The 21550-nt window shown below is 34.2% G+C and overlaps 1 protein-coding gene and 1 long non-coding RNA gene across 2 annotated transcripts; both read right to left on the bottom strand.

Annotated features, from left to right (window-relative positions):
- Positions 1–5751: 5751 nt before the first annotated feature.
- LOC140007815 (uncharacterized) lies at positions 5752–7337 on the bottom strand. The gene is made up of 2 exons (XR_011815270.1): positions 7266–7337; positions 5752–7159 (listed from the first exon to the last, which is right to left on the bottom strand). It is a non-coding gene; the product is annotated as an uncharacterized lncRNA (long non-coding RNA).
- A 7884-nt stretch (positions 7338–15221) lies between these two features.
- On the bottom strand, positions 15222–16976 carry LOC113688811 (polyphenol oxidase I, chloroplastic-like). The gene has a single exon (XM_027206610.2). The coding sequence runs from the start codon at positions 16974–16976 to the stop codon at positions 15222–15224; it is 1755 nt and encodes a 584-aa protein (XP_027062411.2).
- Between the last annotated feature and the right edge of the window lie 4574 nt (positions 16977–21550).

Here is a 21550-nt window from a genome sequence, read left to right as displayed (position 1 = left end):
CTTACCAAGATTTAGCGTCTTTAGTGTTGACTAACAATCCAAAGGGCCATTGGTTCCAAAATAATACTACATGGTATGGGAAGATGCCACTTTATGAAATTTTAATGGCAATTGCAAGCGGCATGCGTTGAGTTGCCATCGCACTTCAAATGCCACTATATAAAGCTATTCTAACACTTTCAAATGCCACTAAAAAAATTAATCGCATTAAAAAAGTAATTTGAATATTAACAAACCAATTGATCATGTTCATCTATGCAATTAATTATAATATTGCAAAAATGCTACAAATAAAAAGAATTCACAAATGACTATTAAATAAAGTCAGAAATGAAATAACAAACACATCGATATTTCTTACAAATTTAATACATTTTGGTGAACGAACCATGTCTAAAAACAAATCTTTTAAGCTAATGACTAAATAAGTTTATCTCTTTGTTATTTTAAGTAGTTTTTTTCCCAGTGGCGTCATCCTTTGTTAATCCTTCAGTTGCATTGTGGCCTGTACGTATCTTAAAAAATATATATAAAGTAGACATATTACCTCTTACTTTAGAATTGGACATGGCAAAGGAGCAAGTCAAAAACTACATAGAATACATGCGCAGAGTAAATTAAATGAAACCATAGAGTCTTGTTATTTTCACAAATGGCAAAACCATCCACTTGGGCAACTTAGAGTAATCTCAACAGGTTCTTAATTAAAGATGAGTTTTTCTCATCGCAAGATGAAAATTTGACCACAGCTGATCTTTTAAACCAGCTAAAAGTGACATGAAAAGTGGATAAAGAGTTGTACCTCATTGGTTAACTTTTAAAGGCTCCTTGAGAACTGTGCCAATGTTTTCGCGTGGCAAACAACTCTCCTATCCTTCCCAGAAAATTCTCTGTCCTATAAATTAAGGGCCGCAACACTATCCATCACGAGAGTAAATCCAGATCACAAGAAAATTGAAATTAATTCTTTACAAACTTACTTTGACACAAGAGAGGATGGGATGGTAGGGTTTTTGAAGAATGTTGAAAGGAGGAGAGATTTCAACGAGTTTTAATAATTAAGACCTCCTTTAATACTTACGATCGAAATAATGGAGTAATTTAAGGAACCATCATATCTTATTCATTAGAAAGATAATTTTTGTTTATATTCTATTTCATTTTAGTTTTTATGAGTTGATTCCTTAAATTCTAGTAAAACTTGTGTTCCAATGACATTTTTCAATAAAATGTAAACTAAATTGTGACCTAAATATATATTTGATGGCACTGTGAGAAAAAGTACCGCTGAGCCAACACATTTCTCAAGTAGAGCCATGACACCTTTTTTCTAACAAAATGCCACTAAAATCTTGTATAGTGCCACTAATTCCATCTTTTCTTATAGTGGTATTCCAGTTACGGGCTACTACAGATTTTTGTCATTTTCGTTTTTGGTCCATAGGGGCTCTCTTGAATAAAGTATATTTTGCTTGTGCGTCTTCTTTTTCTCAGGCACCACAACTACAGTTGAATTTTATTCTTCTCTTCCACGTAGTTATTCAGCAAGAAAGAATAGCTGTCACGTTCACCTTTCAAGTAGGTTGGAGTCCGAGGATATATTTGGTTGAGAATTATTAGAGAGATCATATATATCTTCCTCCTAAGTCAACCAAAATTAGGCAATTATTATTGTTCGCTTCCAGAAACTGTAAAAGTTCTAGGAAAAAGAAATATTTTATTGATTTTGTCAATTCTATGATGAAAGTTCTTATCACTGGATGAATATCATGAATGTAATTAGTTTTTTTCTTTTTCTTTTTTTGGGTTGGGAAGGGGAGAGGGCAAAAGGTCATCTCTTCATTTAGCTTACTATTTATTGTACATACCTTAAGGGCCTCAAGAGGAAAATTCCGAGGAAAATTCCATAACACGAGTTTTGGGACTGCAAATGAGTTGAATTGAATCAAATTTTGATCTAATTAAATTGAGTCTCGACGTAATTGTACCAAATTTAAACTTGATTTCGAGCTTGACGAACTCTCAATTTAAAGTTTAAACTCAAATTCGAGCCAAGTCAAGCTCGAACTAGAATTTAAAAAATATATATATTTTATTTTTAAAAAATAAATAAAATAGTAATTTTTTTGAACATATTATAAGATATATGTAATTTCACTATATATATATATAATCGAATCAACTCGTGAGTTAGCAAAATTTGAGTTCAAACTCGATTTGATCAGTTTGAATTTAAATTGAAATTAGTGTTAAACAAGTTCAAATTGAAATTTGACCGGAACTATTCGCGAGTAGGTGAATTTGTATGTAGCTCAAATGAGCTGTCATTTGCTCTCAACGCTAACGAAAGAAAAAAGTTAGGCAATCAAAAAACATTTGCAATTTTTCTTGAAAAGATGATTACTTCGTACGGTATGCGTTACTTTTTCAGTCTGACAAGCTGTCAAGTAAAAAGTACTTTTTCTTTCCAATTGGCTAGTTATCATTATTAAGAAATCTAATTGTTATTTTTGTTTTCTTTTGAGACTGTCCCGAAACTATTTTTTTTTCCCCAATTGTCGCTGAATCAAAATTAATGCTACTCCGTACAATTATGCAAGTTGAGCTGCAGAATAGTGGAACAACCACATTCACAGACCCGTGATGCCGTGACAGAAAATGACAAACAATTGGTCGACAAAGCTGTGCAAAAGTCTCATAATTGTTGTCCGGACGACGCATCAATAATTCCCCCTTATTATTTGTAGCATGATGATACCATCTAGTTCGGTGAATTTATTAAATACTTATTTGTAAACGAGAAAAAAAAGAATTAGGTAGTAAAACCCGATGAGGGTATTCAATGCCATCCTAAATTAGCATCCCACAGACATCTTATATCTCATCCATAGAGATTACGAATTTTGGTGGCCAAAATGTGGTTTCCTATATCTATTTAGATGAGGATGGTTGAGCTACGCATGCTAGATCGGTAGCAATAACACGCTAGTTAAAGGGCAGGAGCCAGAGGTTAATTCGTCAACAATAATTATTAATAATCTATCAACCAATGGTGCAGCAGAGTAAAAAAAAAAAAAAAAAAAGAGTTCTGATCAAACTCTACTGATAATCTCTCCACCCTTAAATTAGTTCCTTGAATCCTATACTAGATTCAAGAATTTATGATATTACTTCAAAAAACACCAACTAGTGCTTGAAATCAAATAAGCATTAATAAGTTACACCTTCCCTCGATGGGAAATAACTCTACAACTTATATCAATAGATTTAAAAAAAAAAAGAAATTCATGGGACTAATTGAACAAATTATATCAGTAGTATAAGAAAAAAAAAAAGATTTCAAGTTTTTTGTTGATCAGACAATTAAGCATTAATAAGTAGCACCATTCTTCGCATGAATAATAAGTAGACAAGTTATATCAGTAGGACAGAAAAAAAAAATTTCAAGGTTTTCTTTTATTGATAAGGGGATACTAGAATTTGAACTGGAGATAACGACTTAGATAAGTGCATGTAACTCACAAATGCAAACCACAAAATTTTGAATTGTTACGAAAGTTAAGTTAGAATTTTTTTTCTCTTCCTTTTTGTAGAAAAAAATTAGACTCACTCTATTGTCTTTAAATTTTCCAAATTTCTGATAGGATAATGTAAAGAATGAAAGAATTTGAGAAGATTTAGAAGGAATAAATTTAAAAAGGTAAAGGGATTATTAAAAAAATTTAAAAGGGCACAAATGTAGGAAAAATTACTAAAGGGATAATTTTAGAAACCTCTCCTAAGGTTTTTGACAATTTCACTGTCTTTCCTTAAGGTTCTAAAATATCACTGACATTCCTTGAAACCAATTTTCTTGTAACAATCTAGTCCAATTAAAAAAAAAACAACAATAAAAATATGATTTTAGGTGTGAAAAGATTTATTTATACCAAAAGTCCTCTCAACTATTATATTAGTTAGATTAAATATTTGATCTAACGTGTTAATTTACTTATGGGACCATTACTACACATGGTCAATAAAAAAATTTTTCCATAATAAAAAATAATAACTTTCAAAATTTAACAAAACAATTTTTTCCATACCTTAAGATTCTTGCTTTCACTACAATTATAAGAAAAATTCACCCAACTGAAATCTCTTTATATTTGATTTCTTTTATTTATTACATAAATTGGAAAAAGGATGCCTAGTATTGGATTCTTTTTTTAGATGCCAAATTAGATTTTCTTTTTAACATTTCAAATTATGGTTAATTTAGTTTGTAAATGTCTTAATTGTTTCTTATGTCTAAATCCTTCAAAATTATCAAATGCATTACATTCGATTTCTTTTATTTGTCAAGCATATAAGAATTAAAAAAGAAACACCTAATATTGGCTTTATTTTTAGATAGCAAATTAATTAACCTTTTACAATCCAAATTATGGTTAATGTAGCTAGCAAATGTTTAACTCTTTTCCTTCACATGTATGTCTAATTATTCTAAATTATAAGGATAGTTGAGTCCTTTAGTCATTAGTGATTGTAAGCATTGGATCCTAAATGACTGATAAGGGTTATTAGTGAAAATTTTAAACCTTTAGAAGAGGACAGTGAAATTGTCAGAAAACCTCAAGGGAGGTTTCTGAGATTGTCCCTTAATAAAATTAAAAAATTTTGCTAACCCAATATATAATTTTTGAAGCTGATGGAGGTCAATGCCCCACACTGATTGATCCAAGGACACTGACATTTTTCACGTGGAAACTTGCAATCGTGCACGACTTGACTTTGTGCACCCATCCCTAAAGGTCGGGTGAAAAATGGTAAAAGATGTGGAAATTATCTTTTGCAATAATTGAGCGGGAATCACGACAACTTGTGGAGCCAAAGTTTAGCACGTGCGTATTAAACAGTGATTAGGTAAGAGCTATGGCTTAAATCGTGATTAAAATTGAAGACGACGTAGGAATTAGCCAATTAGGATTCATTAGCGATGTTTCTTGTGCTCTTTTTGCAGGTAGGCACCTTTCACATGCATGCCATTCATCTCGGTCTAGGAATAATGTTTGAAAGTCTTCCGGTTAATTAATGAAAAATGTCATAAAAGAGTGATTTTTAAGGACTTTTCTAGCTGGCGCTTAAATTATACCTAACATATTATATGCATGCATACAGAAATAAAATAATTATCTTATATTGCATTTATAAATTTATTTTATTTAATTTTATATTTTAAAATATTAACACTTGAATTACATTTCAACGAAGATAATTATGGCAGCTGATGGTCCCATTGTAGTAATTTGATTGCCACACCACATTTTCAAATGAAATATTGAATTTATACTTTATAATCAATCAGAAGAGTTGCATGTGTGGCAAAATTCAGAAGTTTAGTGGGATTGGATTGTGACTTGTGAGTCGCGACAATCAAATTACTATTGTGGTATTGTCAACAGTGGACGAGTAGATAGTTGTAGCTTTCTGAAAAAATGAATAAAAGGAAATGTAGGAGCTAGTTGTTCTGCACAAGTAGTCTAATAATCCAATTGCGTTTTACTGCAGAAGGGCACTAGTACGACGTATCACATGGCATGGTTCAAAAGTTTCAATAGGTAATTATACCATCGTACGAAGGATTTGCCAGGATTAATTTTTTTTGCCTCGTGGAGATTAAGCTGTCTATTTGCTTGCCACCCGGCCGTACGGATAAAAAGAGAGAAACGGAAAGAAATAAGGGAAAAGAGTCCAATGATCCTCCAACTCTTTTCCGGATAAAGTTTTAACCCTTCAATAATTAACAATAAAGGTTTGGCCCTCGATCTAATAAAATAGTATATTCGTGGTCCTTCTGTCAAATCTAACAATTAAAATTAATAGGAAACATCTTTTCATAAGACACGCGACCAAATATCAAGGGTATTATAGTCTTAATGGTTTACCAAGCACCTCTTCCCCACCGACCCCTCCACCACCCCACCACCTGTGCCACCGCCACGGCTGCCGTTGCTCTTGCTTCTCCTCACGATAATAAGCAGCATGACTACAGGGATGATTTCCTTGTGAGCCTGAGTTTGGCTGTGAGGACTCTAAGGGAAGACCTCCCTCTGCTCTTTGCCAAAGACCTCAATTTAAAAAAATAAAAATAAAAAGGCTAATTACCTGTAAGAAGTATTTAGTGTATTTAGTGGTGGCAGCACTAGCAATCCAAGGCCAGAGATCAACACCCTCCTTCCCAATTGGCCTAGTGATAACATATCCTTGATCTCCTTTACTGCGTTGGAGAGCCTACCCTTGATCCCCTTCCTCCTTGCCTACCTGAATCTGCCATCTTGGACACTAAGAAGGGCTCGCTTACGACATAACGATTGATCGCCGGGGCTGGCAGCGGAGGCTTAGGAGGTAATTTCCCAGGTGGGCTACGCGGCGGGAAGGTTTGCTCCTCTCTTGGGGTTGGAATTGGGGAGGACATATGAGTAAGAGATATGTGATTTGAGGAAATTGATGATCCCTCGGGTGAGTAATCCGGAGAAAAAACTTAATTGAAACCTAACCTGTATTGTTCAGTGTGAAGAAGCTTCCGAGCACCAAATATATCAGAATTTTCAGTCGGGACCTCATAAAGCCGAACTCCTTGTTCAAATTTGACCCCTTTAAAGTGGTTCCTCACAGAAGCCACAATGACTTGAATAAATCTAGTAAAGGCACTTCCTATTGGCTTTTGGTAACGATATTTTGAGAAGTCCGCGACTAAGATGACGATAGAGCAAAACATTGCCACAGTTGGAACCGCACATCCCCAGCTCCAGCCCTTCTTCACTTGCACATAAACTAGAAGAGTAATACCTAAGAGTGCACCCATGTTGATGGCAAAGAAAAACCAATTGAAAAATGAATACTTCTTTTGAGGAATTGGGGAGGACCCAAGGCTGCAGACAACGACGGTTTTGGCACTCATGCTCTCGAAGACCACGACAGATAGCAGAAGGGAGCTTGTTGAGCCTACCCTTGATCCCCATCACCGAAATGATGTAGAGGTTCTTTGCCCTATTGTTTTCGGCTCAGTTCACCGTTACCGCCGCCAGAAGACCCAACGACATCCTGAACTTGTTCTTTGGAAAAGAGACCATAATGCCCTTGATATTTGGTCGCACGTCGCACAAGATAATGCTTCCTGTCAATTTTAACTGCTGAATTTGACATAAGGACCACAAATATGCTATTTTATTATATCAAGGGTCAAAACGTTACTGTTAATTATTGGATGACTAAAACTTTACCTGGGAAAGAGTTGGAGGGCCATTGAGACTCTTTTTCCAAGAAATAACTTGTATTGTATGCATTGAACATCTTACTGACATAGATAATGAATAAGTAGAAATTAATATCATTCATTTCAAAAGCAATTAATATTTTTGGCTAATAATTATTCTAAAGCATACTATCAATTTGCCCAAGAAATCACTTGTACCTCGTAATACAAAAGATGCCATGGAAAATACCTAGTAACGCAAAGGATGCCATGGAAAAGGTATAAAATATCGTGAATATATTTGGCATTAGAATAGCTATCCCACCCATTTTGATAAGATAAACAAGAAGTATATCATCAAAAAAAAAAAAAGGAAGCAGAAGAAGAATAATCTCAACTCTTATGTGTGCTTGAGAAGGGTGTTTTTTAAAGAGTTTTTAACATGCAAGTTTTTTTTTTTTTTAATGATTTTGTCTATAGGAGCCCCTTATAAATATCCCAAAATTTTAAAATACACACCCTAAAATAAATATGGATGGGGGCAGGATGAAAGGAGATGAGAAGAAGGAAATAGGAGGGAGAGGAGAGGATGGGAAAGAGGGTGGAGGAGAGAGAGGGAGAGATGGCGACCGGCGTGGTGATAGTGGAGAGAGAGGAGGAAGGTCAAAATAAGAGTGGAGAAGAAGAAAAAAGAGGAAAGAAAGGGAAAAAAAGGAGAAATTTTTCAATTTTCTCAAATCTTATATATACAAAAAATTTTCTACAATTTTTATAATAGATTATAGTAAAATTTTATATAAACACCAAAAAAATACACCATACAAACAGACCCCATGATCAAGGTAGGGACTAGAAATTGCTGTACCCATATCCGGCTCGAAAATATCCTAAGTTCACCTCGTTTCTTTCAATTATTGAACAAGTTTTTGGCCTATCAAATATCTTTTTATTTTAAACTGAAATTTTCATTTCCAATGGTGTGTGTTTATGGTAAATTTGGACTGGAATACGTAGTTTTGCATTGACATTCGAGTTGCAAAAGTGGAACTCAAAAATGGGGAGTTAATGTTGCCTTTTGCATTCACATTGTATGGTATCATACTTGCTTCTTGAGTTCAATTGTTTTCTTATCAATCTTAGCAACTGCTAAGACCGTAACCCATACGGCATCATTCGATCGCCGTTGCACTAAAGAACAATAGAAGGAAGATTTGATGGGCAGTATTTCCTCGGTGGTAGGTAATGTCTGAAATCTTTTCCGTCGGCCCAACGAAGTAAGACGGCCCTGAACCAGGAAAAGAAAGAAAGGGCCCTCATTTTCAAAGTCGCCCCATTTTTCCTCATTTCCCAAAATTAACTACCGAGTCGTATGTTATTGTATTGAGTAAAATCCGATTGGAACTAACAAAAGTTGGCGCCTAAACTTACCTCCCTAATATCTGACCACTATTTTTCCCCCACAAGAACGACTTGCGTATTATGGTTTTCTCCTAACCTCGTTTTATCTCATTTTTATTTATCTCTATAGTTACCACAAAAGTACTGAAAATCCGAATTCAGGAAGTCAAACCGACCTTGTTTGGACTTCAAATTCTATACTTCATTGCTATTAATTAGATGATGATATCTTTGTCATTTGATCAAACAGATCCTTTACTGTAGGACGAATTCATTTCTTTTATGTCACCTCTGACATTTAATCCAGTATTAGAAGTTTTGTTTTAGGTGTTCTAGATAAACTATCATTGATTTAAAATTTTTTTACAATTTTGGGGCATGTCAAGCTCAAATAAGAGGATCCTTGTGCACATTGGAATAGGATCATTTTCAATTCTTTCCTTTGAGTTTATGATTCTTCAAACAAATCAAATCGCTCAGATTTCAGCCTTAATACTTACTGTTCATTTGTTTCAGCTCGAACGGATTGAAAGCTTTCAAGGGCTGCTGGGAGAATTTTCTCCCATTTTGCTGTAAATGCCATTCTTCCGCGTACATCCTTGTGGGGTAAATGACCCTGATATCGATGATAGCCTTCAACATAGGGTTGTAATCGAGTCAAGTCGAGCCCGAGTATCGCCATACTCGAGCTCGACTCGACATAGAGATAGGGGTGCTCGAACTCGAGCTCGAGCTCGAGCGAGTAGTATTATTGCAGCTCGAGCTCGAGCTCGAAACTTGCTCTCAGTACTCGAGCTCGACTCGCATGGGCTCGAGTCCATTCGAGCATTCGAGCCTTATTGAGCTCTATCAAGCTCGAGTTATTAAATTTCATTTTCTTGATAAATTTTGAGTGAAAAGTCATTATTGCTCTTTTAAAATTTTTATATAATTTGAAACATTTCGTAAATTCGACAATTTTTTTGGGCATAATGGTAATTTTATATATTAAATAATATATAATTTTAATAATAATATATTAAATAATTAAAATTAATATGCTCGATAAGGCTCGTCGAGCCTCCGAGCATCTCTTCTGGATGCTCGAGCTCGACTCGATAGCCTTATCGAGCTGCTCGAGCTCGACTCGAACTCAATTTGATCGAGTTCGAGTCAAGCTTTTGATCAAGTTGCTCGCGAGCTGCTCGGTTCGATTACAACCCTACTTTAACACACATGAAAGAGTCAGTCCAAGAACGAGGCTTCATGGTTCATTATCAACAGTTATTTATCCGAAAATTTACCTTCTTTTCCTCCATAATCTGTACAAGGTTCCCAGAAAGGGGGTGTGAAAAAGGTACTGTAATTGATTGAACACACATAAATGATAGTACAGTGATATTGAATAAAACAACACAAAAAGTCATTGCTAGAATATTGGACTATTTAATTAAGATGAACTGCCGTACGTCCCAACATTAAGAAGAAGACCACAAGGCTGTTGCCACAATCTTTTTTTTTTCTTAGTTATTTTGGCTATTGCTATAATTGCTGTAATACTTTTTATGATGTGATATATATAAATTAAAAATATGATTAAAATTTATGAAAAAAATTATTTTATCTCAAATCATCTCAATCCAAACACACTCAAGTTTTTTGAGGACCGAATCATGGTTAACCTTGGTAGTCGGCATTCTAGATATAGGGATTGCAGCTAATTATTTGTTTTTTCTATAATCCTATGGGACAATTTCCATCCCAAGTCTCCTTCAATCTTCCTCATGGTGAAGTCTTTGTAGAAAAGGATAGTGCATGTGAAACCAGTGGCGGAGCCATGTGACAACAAGTGGAGTCAATCGATCCAACTTAATTTTGGAAAAATCTAGGTTTAGAGAAATTTTAAAGTTACCTCTTATTTGAACTCACTAAATTTTAACAAATTCTTTTTTCTATATATATTGACCCCCAAATAATTGAAAATTCATAATTGTTACCATCACAATAATTCTCTTTGCCCTTCAATACAGATAGTTTAGCCTTTCATTAACTTTTAAAGCCATTGATTTCACTTTGTGGATTCCCAAGTTGGCGAAGTTCATATTTCCTCAGCGTCTAAGCGATCAATTGATTTCAAGCCTTCGCGAAGGCTGCAATTTTGCTCAGGTATTTGAGTGCGCTGTCAAGAAATATGAGAGAAATGGGTGTCTTACTAAAGAGACGTAAACCTGATATGGCCTCAATTCAGTCCATGGAACCTGGACTGTATGCTGTGATTTTGACCTCCTGCTGCTGAAATAATTCACATTGCAACGACTATTGCACAATGAAAAAAAAAAAAAAAACTGTGACTCAAATAATCCGCTTGAATTTTGCTCTTCTTATCTCTCTCTTTTTTTTTTTTTTTTATCAGCAACGATACATTTGTATAATCTACTCTATTCTAATCTAGGGGAGAGGGGAAGTCTAAGGAGGCTGTGGTAAGGGATTAGTGGGTACACAGATCCAATTAGATCAAGAAAGTGCTCTGGTACAACCCTTAAATTTTTTTTCGCTACAGATAAGATTTGAACCCTCACCTACAACTCAAGGAGGGATTTAAACCCCTCCCCGGTGATGGTTACCGAGCCATTGGCCCAGTGGCTCCCTTCTTATCTCAGGTCGCGACAACTGACAAGTTCCTGGGCAGTCACTTTAAAAGGTGTGTTGGTGACACGTGGCCTTCTACTAACTTAACATAGCAACGATACATTTGTATAATCTACTCTATTCTAATCTAGGGGAGAGGGGAAGCCTAAGGAGGCTGTGGTAAGGGATTAGTGGGTACACAGATCCAATTAGATCAAGAAAATGCTCTGGTACAACCCTTAAATTTTTTTTCGCTACAGATAAGATTTGAACCCTCACCTACAACTCAAGGAGGGATTTAAACCCCTCCCCGGTGATGGTCACCGAGCCATTGGCCCAGTGGCTCCCTTCTTATCTCAGGTCGCGACAACTGACAAGTTCCTGGGCAGTCACTTTAAAAGGTGTGTTGGTGACACGTGGCCCTCTACTAACTTAACATATACTAGTACTAAAGCATAAAAACGTAAAAAGGCTTGATTTAAATTTTTTTTTTTACAAAGTTTCAAACTAACGTTTGATGTTGTTCTTTTAATAAGTAATAATCTTGTGTTTGAGTATAAATAGTATTAATCTTGTAGTTGGAGATTAGAGCTGAGGTTTTGTTCTATAGAATGGTGTGCTGTAAATTTAAGGAATTTTGTGAAAAAAAAAAAAAAAGGAGATTGATAAGAAAAGGCATAGGTAAAGTCCTTCAGGCTGAGGAGAGGATATCTTCTCTGCTTACACATGCAAGCTACCTAGATACACTTAAAAAATAGATTAAAAAGGTTAAAATTTTTTATGAACAATTAAAAAGATGTATGAAATGTCTAACCTATGGCTGTCTAAGAATCATATGTGTAGTACCAACAAGCATTCTAGTACGAAGTACAAACTGCATGAGACATGTGTAGTACCAATTGTCTATTTTCTTCTAAGTTTTCCGTCTGTGTAGTAGCGTAGTACAACCAAGTAGTACAAACAATTGAAAGATAAAAGGCCCCAAGGATCAACGAGCCTACTTATACGGACATGCCAAGTTTGTACCGACTAGTGCTAATTCGAATGCCAATTATCTTTTCGCAAGGAGAAAGGATGAGAATGATTCATTTGAAGATTATCAAAGTGTGTTGGTGTCTTTGGTGCAGAAACTAGAGAGTGGTGCTGTAACCTGGCTCTTAAATTCGGATTTTTGGTTCTTTTTTTTTTCTTTCGAATTTTCTGTCAAGGGTCAAAATTTCTTGCAACATTCTTTCCATTTCCAATATGCTGTAAAATGTAACAGCAGATGGTTTTCTATTTCAGTATGAGACTGTGTATTATGGTCACAGCACCTCTCTTTGGACCAAAGTCACCAACACATTTTCGTGATCGTCTGCCCTCCTCAAATTCTCTCAATTCCTCATCCATTCTAAAGTTGGAGGATGTTTTCTCTGTGTCCAGCACAAGCAGGTAAAATTTCCAAACTGCCATGTGTTAATTTGTTGCACGAATATTTGTTTACTTGCTTGGAACTGTCATTTGGAAGCAGAAAACAGAGAAATAAGTTAAATGAACAGCTTGACGTGAATGGACGGAAGACTTCAGGGGAGAAATATGATTTAGTCTAAAAACTCTAAATCTAAGATTTATTATTTGAACCCATTTTTGGCATTGGATTTGGGAATGATTTGTAGCTTTCGAAACATTTTAAATATGATATTTTAAAAATGAAAAGCTCCTCTTAGTACTTTGGTCTTTTGTTATTTCATTTTCTTGGCAAGTTCATTTTTGAATTTGATTGACTACATCATACACTTGATCTCATTTATTCTTTAAAAAAGAGAAGGAAGATATACTTCATATCTAGCTATTTCTTCAATGTTGTGTCAAGACTACTCATTTAACCTGCAGGCTAAGACCTGTTACTAAAAAAAAAAATGAAAAACTGGCTAAGACCTTTACCTGGTGTAACTAATACAGATGGACTCGCTATTTAGAATAATCCGGGCTTTCGTAGGTTCAATTAGTATCTGGGCATTCTTAGTAGCCGGTGCAAGTTTTACATGGATTTGGAAAGTTTTTCAAAAACTATTTTTGTATTTGGAGTATGCAATAGCAATTCTAAAAATAACTCCAAAAACACACACAATCTAAAATATAACTTACAAAAAAATAAAAAATAAACCTAACCACATTTTCTTTTCCCACCTACCAACATCACCAACTACCCCTCGCCTCCATTCCTCTTCCTCTCTCCTCACTTCTTTTCTCCTCCTCTCGTTCCTTCCCTCCCCTCCCCTCCTCCTCCTCCTCCTCCTCCTCCTCGTCCCTCTCTTCTCTTGCCCAGCCTCTCCTATGCCCTCCCTTCCCCCAGTTGATCGCGATCAGAGGAGGAATGAGGTGAGGGGAGGAAAGGGAGGAGAGAGAAGGAGGAAGGAGGGGGTGAGGGGTGGTGGCAATGGTAGGTAGTGGTGGTGGGTAAGGGGTGGTGGCAAAGGTAGGTTGTGGTGGTGGGTGATGGTGTTTAATTTTTGAAACATACGTCAAAAAAATTTAAATTCTAAAAATACCTGAAAATACATTCTCAGAAACACTCCCAAAAACACTTCCAAAAATACCTAACCATCTATAGTAAAATTTTGCATATCCACCACTACAGAAAACTTTTTGAAAAATACTCCCAAAAATACATAATCCATACGGAGCTGTGCGAATTTGAATAAAAGATTATTTGAAATATTATTTAAAATAATTATTGTAGCATTTTTTTTCCTTGAAATGATGTATGTAACATTAGAAGGTGATCGAAAAAGTAAAAAAAAAAAAAAGTGTTAAAAAACATATTTGTGATGCAAACAAATAAATTTTTTTACAAATAAAACCTATCCAAACACACCCAATGCGGGGCTCAACCCAATCGGTATCCGGGCTTTCCATTCCAAATTTAGATCTTCTATAGATTCTAGTAGTAATGGTACAAATCATTAAAACTAATGATACAACGCAACAATTCATTAAAAAGTACTCCTTTTAAGAATTTAAGAATAACCCTGATGGTTAGTACAACAAGTCGTGATTGTTTCTTGCTGAAAGAGCAAAACAAGTCATCTTGAACGCCTTTCTGGGAAAGTAATCATAGCTTTCTTCTTCTTCTTTTGTTTTTTTGGTTGAAGGAATCTAAAGAAATTAAATTCTACAATGATGAGAAATGATATTTTATGATCCAAAACACGCTTCTTTTTTGGCTTGATTCTTAGTTGAGCTGCAATTGGTGAATGTAGGAAAGCCGATATGATATTGCAGAGTTGTGAAAATGTATGGTCAATCATTAGCTAATAAATGCTGCCGAGGTACTTGTGTTGGTTGTGCAAGCATTTAATCTATTACACCTCCCAACCTCCTTAATTTATTTTCTCGTAACCTCAATCTTTGGAATAGCAACATGACCTCCAAGATTAGAAGTAGCCTTTTCGCCTGGGATTATCAATTTGTCATTCCACAAATCCTAACATGAACTTAAAAACAGCCGCATTTGTAATTAAATAATTGATTGGGCAGACAAAAAGAATGTTCAAGACGTGTAAACCCTAATTAACATCGTAAATACGCAATAGATTCTCGAAGAAAACCGTGTTAAATCAAATCAAAGCCTCTACTAACCCAATGTAATCTCACATCATGAAACAGGTTCACATAGCATTTAACAACAGAAAAAAGAAGGGTGCAAATACTGCATTCTTCTTTTCTTTCCCTCACTGCCTTTCGGGGTTTATTTAGACAGGTATATCACAATTCACAATCCCCATGCAGGTTTATTTAGGTAGACACATCACAGTACTCCTCATGCTGATCCGGTAAGATGAGATAGCTTTCCGAACCATATCAAAAGGAAATAAAGGTACATTCAAGGCCCTAATTCGTTGAGGGAGGACACAGAAATCACAACATCTGAAACAAAAAACAGCATGCAAGACGCACATATATGAAGCACACCATTAATTTTTTTTTTTTTTAAATCTCATGCAGACACCTTGGTGCTATCATACTTGATCTTGACTCCAGAGATGGTAACAGTGCTACTCTTGGGGACCAAAGTAACCAAGACGCTCTCAAACTCATCAGCTCCCAATTCCTGCAAAACTTCAGATATAGCAAAAGTCTTAGTAGTAGTAGAAATCATGGAATGTCCATGAGGCACGTTGATGAAGCTCCCCACAAGCTCAGTCTTCTCCGGCCCGCTCTCGTCCGGAGTATCTTCATTGATGTACACATCAAACTTGACAAACTCTCCAATATTGTACTGGATCCCAGATATCTCCAGAACTTCCTCTGCCCTCTGCTTCTCCTTCTTGGTCCTCTTCTTCTTTGGCCTTTTCACCAGAACAGTTATAGTTTTCTCCAGGGTCGTTGGAAACACTTGACTTGGAGTAGGAGCTGTTGGTAATTCGATAGCCGTCCTACGCGGGCTTGGCTTACTATTCAGCCAGGGGATATCCACAGTTTGATAAGTGTATCCAAGAACTGAGGTGTCCAAACAGTCTTTCACGTAAACCTTTACAGGCTTTGCCTGTTCGTTGTAGAAATAGAAACTGGAGTTTAACCAGTCTGAATCAGTGAAGTTCTGGCCTCCTAAAGAGTTCCAAAGAGACCACATTCTATCAACGTTGGCATGATGACAATAAAAGACTGGGTCTCTTCCCGCTGAGTAGAAGGAGCCCATGTCCTCGCCATGAGATTCATTAGGGTCGCCAGTCCAACGGTGCACATTCGAATGAGGACTAGTTTCAATTGAACCGGCTCCTGGATCAGATGTTTCACCAGCACGAAACGTTTTTCCGAAGAAACTCAATGGAGTTGTGGACTGAGTAACCATTTGCTTGTACATGAGGTAGAGATTGTTTTTTATCACTGTTATGGTACTATCCGTTGAATCAGTGCCTTCATAGGACAGATCAAGAACTGTACTTAGGTGAGAGGGATTGCGTAAGCTATCATAGAGTGGGGATGAGGAGTCATTGAAAATGGTTGGCAGAAACATCCCAGGTGGATTATCCCAGTTCCAAAAGGGAAGTGCAAAAGTATCGTCATCGACCATGTTTTGGCATATCTTCTCGAAGAAATACAAGTACCATCTGTGAAAGGGAAAGAAGAGCCATGAGTTGTGAACATCCAATAGAAGTTGAGAATCTGCATAGCCATCTTGATAGTATCCACCGTTACAATATGCACAATGCACATTTGCTTGTGCAGTGAAACTACGTGGATCATCCGAACTTAGATTCCTCATTTTCTCTATGGCCGTCTTGTACTTTTTCAAATAAGTCGAGTCGACTAGTTGCGCCGCAGGTCTAGTGGCGATGACAGAAGGAGCAGTAGGAACAAAATCAGTGATATCCGCGGCCGTGGCCGAGGGTGGACAACAGTCGATTTCTTTGCTGTCGGGGTCAGTGGCATCGTGACAGGCTGTGAATGTTGGAGATAGTGGTGCTGCAAAGGCTGATGGATTGCCACCAAAAGTGGAGGCACCATAGAGCCCTCCTCCAATGCCAAGTAGCACATTTCTTCTATCAAGCTTCAGTAAAGAAGTTTCTCCATTTTTGGAGCCTGCAGTGTCATGATCACTGGAGTTTTGGTCACCTTTTGTGGAATTGCATGTAAATTTTGGGCCTGTTTTGCGATTTGGGTGAGCGGGTTTTGCAAGTGAGATGAAATGTGCTATAGAGGAGGAATAGGCAAGGTTGGAGGAGAGAGTTGGCATGGTAAGAGAAGCCATGACCTAGATATTGAGAAAGTTATGCCGTGTGTATTGTGCATGCTGTGCTGCCTCAACCTATGCTTTATATAGCGGACTTGAGCTTGGTAGCTTGATCAGATTAAGGTAAAAACCTATCATATCTAACTGGTTGATTGACGAAAACAAGCTTTAAGGTTTATAAATTGTTGGGTTTTTAGGGTTATACGATTTTGTATTCACGAGAAGGTTGGCAATTAAAAATCGAATTCATCTTAAGCGTGAATATATAGTACCATTTTTGGAGGGCACCATAGAGCCCTCCTCCAATGCCAAGTAGCACATTTCTTCTATCAAGCTTCAGTAAAGAAGTTTCTCCATTTTTGGAGCCTGCAGTGTCATGATCACTGGAGTTTTGGTCACCTTTTGTGGAATTGCATGTAAATTTTGGGCCTGTTTTGCGATTTGGGTGAGCGGGTTTTGCAAGTGAGATGAAATGTGCTATAGAGGAGGAATAGGCAAGGTTGGAGGAGAGAGTTGGCATGGTAAGAGAAGCCATGACCTAGATATTGAGAAAGTTATGCCGTGTGTATTGTGCATGCTGTGCTGCCTCAACCTATGCTTTATATAGCGGACTTGAGCTTGGTAGCTTGATCAGATTAAGGTAAAAACCTATCATATCTAACTGGTTGATTGACGAAAACAAGCTTTAAGGTTTATAAATTGTTGGGTTTTTAGGGTTATACGATTTTGTATTCACGAGAAGGTTGGCAATTAAAAATCGAATTCATCTTAAGCGTGAATATATAGTACCATGGCTCCGTTTGGATTAGCTGTTTTTGGGGTTGTTTTTCAAAAACACCATTGTAGCATTTCGAATCTGAAAAACAAGTCCGTTTGGATTAGTGGTTTTTGGGGTTGTTTTTCAAAAACTATATGAAAAACTTTTACTGTAGATTTTTTTGGATTATTTTAGAGGTATTTTTGAAACATATTTTTGAGTATTTTTAGAAGATTATAATTTTTATATTTTTATATAAATATACATTTATGCATTTATAATACATTTATATTTACAAATGTATAAATGTATATTATTATAAATTATAAATTATAAATGTATAAATGTATAAATTATAATTTTTATATAAATATACATTTATGCATTTATAATACATTTATAAATAAATATATTTATATATTCATATAAAAATATATAAATGTATTATATTCTATATAATACATAATATAAATATATTTATAAATGTATAAGTGTATATTATTATAAATGTATAAATTATAAATGAATATTATAAATATATTATAAATTATAAGTGTATATTATTATAAATGTATAAATTAATATATTATAAATATATATTAATATTATGTAGAAATGTATTTATATAATTAATATAAATGTATATATGCATTAATATTATGTATAAATGTAAAGTTAATATTATGTATATTAATATAAATGTATAAATGTATTATATTATATATAATACATAATATAAATGTATATTTAAATGTATAAGTGTATGTTATTAAAAATGTATAAATTATAAATGAATATTATATAAATGTATAAATTAATATATTACAAATATGTTTTAATATTATGCTGAAATGTATTAATATAATTAATATAAATGTATACATGTATTAATATTATGTATAAATGTAAAATTAATATTATGTATATTAATATAAATGTATAAATGTACATTTATACAAATGTATAATATATTATATATTATATTATATATAATTTATATAACATATAATATTTATGTAAATATATTATAAATATATAAAAATATATTTTAAATAAAATAAAATATTTATGATATGTATATGTAAATATATAATATTAGAAATGTATAATATATATAATATACATTAATATTAATATAATTTATATATAATATACATAATTGAAATATACATATTAATATATATTATAAAACAAAATTGCATAAATATATTTATAAATTTATATATAAATAAATGTATTTATATAAATATATAATATTTATTTCAATTGACATAATATATATAATATTATACATAATTGAAATAAATATATTTATATTAATATAATATATATATAATATACATAATTGAATATACATATTAAAATACATAATTGAAATATACATATTAAAATATATAATTAAAATATATTAAAATATAATTGAAATATACATATAAAATACATAATTAAAATATACAAATTGAAATATACTTATTAAAATATACAAATTAAATATGCATAATTGAAATATATTTGGAGTTGTTTTTGATATATTGTTTGGATTGGTGTATTTGAAGTTGTTTTTGAAATACACATTTACTGTAGCATTTGGAATGTGAAAAACAATTTTTCAAAAACAGGCTCAAAAACACCAATCCAAACGTAGTTAATTTGCTCTTTTGTACGCTGGTTTTTGTGTCGCATCCAGGGCCCTATGTCTTGTTGCATTTTCATAATGGCTGTTTACATAGGGGACATGGACTGGTGGGATCCATACTATTGGGGAGGCATCAATTGGGTCGGTTGTTGACATTGAGGCAGAAACCTAGTACTAGTAGTAGCCTAGTACTGTATTTGGCTGGCGTCCTGGCAATACCCCCTACCTAGAGTATCCAAACAATGTCCAAAATGAAAGTGATTTCTACTCGGAATATATTGGAAATTAGTTAAATTTTTAGATTTAAATCTTAACAACAACATATAATCTACAAGTTGTCGTGCCATGTTATTTGATTTGTGATTTGATTTTTTAGTTTGATAGGACTTTAGCTTGTAATTTGACTTTTAGTCTAACAGGTTTTTATTTTTTGTAGGGCAACTTTTGTATAAACTTTCATCAATGTTAATGATACAGGTACACCATGAATAAAAGTACTTTTTTCTTAAATTTATCAGAATACCCTTCCACTCAAAATAGTTAGGGAAAAAATTATGATGTCACTATCTGTTATACATGTCATAATGAAATATTTATCAGAAATATTTAGATGTTAGATTAGAATAAAATTTGCACAAAATTGACTTCATTTCAAATATTTCAATCTTAATATTTGTTGAATTCCGCCATACATACATAAATACACACATATATGTATGTATACATATGTATAGACACACACACACACACATATATATTTCAAAATCTTGAATAATTAGCAACATAAATCATAAATTAAATGAAATCAGACATTCATATTCTCTATCTATCTATCCTACTTTTGCCGTTTATCTGAAATTCATGTAAATTCTTATGTACCCACTTTTTCATGAGAAAGGTGTCTAAAATCGGACCAGATCTTATACGTGAACAATTTCTAATTTTGCTACAAAAATTCCAGCGAATTATTCTTAACTAGATTGCTCCTTTGTACTCGATCTGTAGTGTAGCATTTAAGGCCCCATGTCTTCTTGTATTTCTCTTAATTATCTGCCCATTTCACTTTCTTTATCAAAGAATCTGAGCTTTTTCCTTTCGTGCGTAGAAGCTACCACCTCCCAGTTTGAGAATTACAGTTGGCTAAGGTTGAGGAAACTTCATCAGTCAGACCTTGAATACTATTAGCATAAAGATTTGTAGCAGTAGCATTGGATGATTCTATATTTGTAGCCTATGACCGCTTCAAATGCATGTGGAAGATGACTGTCAAGAACAGAATATTAGCTTTTGTTTTGAACCAACGTTGTTCAGTTACCGGAAAGACCTAAAAGTACAAAGAAAAAATGCACCCATGGTAGAAGCTCAGTTAATCAGGTCGGTGACCGAATTATATGCATGAAATCTTTTTGTTTCCTCTCTTCTCTTATTAACCATAGTATTTATTGATTCCAAGACTCTGCTAAAGTTTAAATCTTCTAGGGGCGGTGGGGGTTAAAAAAATATGCATCTTTCAAGCGCAATGGTTTTCAGCTTTACCGTTTGACATTTCAATGTGCAACTTGATTGGTACTAGAACATCAATCTTCCTGGCTACACTCCTATTTTATTTTTATTTTCTGCAAATATGACATTGGATTCTTTTTTTTTTTTTTTTTTTTTGAAACCTGGCATGGGATTCTTTTAAAGCCTGCTAGGGACTGTTATTAGGAGTTCCGTAAGATAACTATTACTACTTCTGGTTATTAATATCCTCTTTTGTCTAAAAAGTGAAGTATGATACTCTATCAAATCTATAGTAATTAATAGAACATTTGAACTGAATTAAATTATCTTAGTCTGATATTAAGTGCTCGAGAGCAATCACCTTTTTCTCCCTCTCTCTATCTTATTTTTTTTAATTATTTTTCACCAAGATGAGTTTTGACTAAAAGTGTCACTCTTTCCCGAGCATTTTGATGTACCGAAACTACATTCTTCTATGTAGGATTACACACAATTGAATGCTACAAATGGATAAAAAAGATGATCGTAATCTCGATAATGACTCTCTTTATCCTGCTCTTTCATTATTTTTGTTCTTTTGAACCTAAATTAAAATCCTAATCTTTGCTTGCCCCAATTCAATGAACCAACTGAAGATAATATCTATTCTCCCGAGTCTTGATTTTCACATTATTGCTGCAAATCCAACATTTCCAT

This window comes from Coffea arabica, chromosome 5c, assembly GCF_036785885.1.
Source record: "Coffea arabica cultivar ET-39 chromosome 5c, Coffea Arabica ET-39 HiFi, whole genome shotgun sequence".
NCBI lineage: Eukaryota > Viridiplantae > Streptophyta > Magnoliopsida > Gentianales > Rubiaceae > Coffea > Coffea arabica.
This window is presented reverse-complemented; position numbering and strand designations above follow the sequence as displayed.

Excerpts from the sequence above, each read along its gene's own strand:
- LOC113688811 (XM_027206610.2), bottom strand. The coding sequence starts at position 16,976 with ATGGCTTCTCTTACCATGCCAACTCTCTCCTCCAACCTTGCCTATTCC.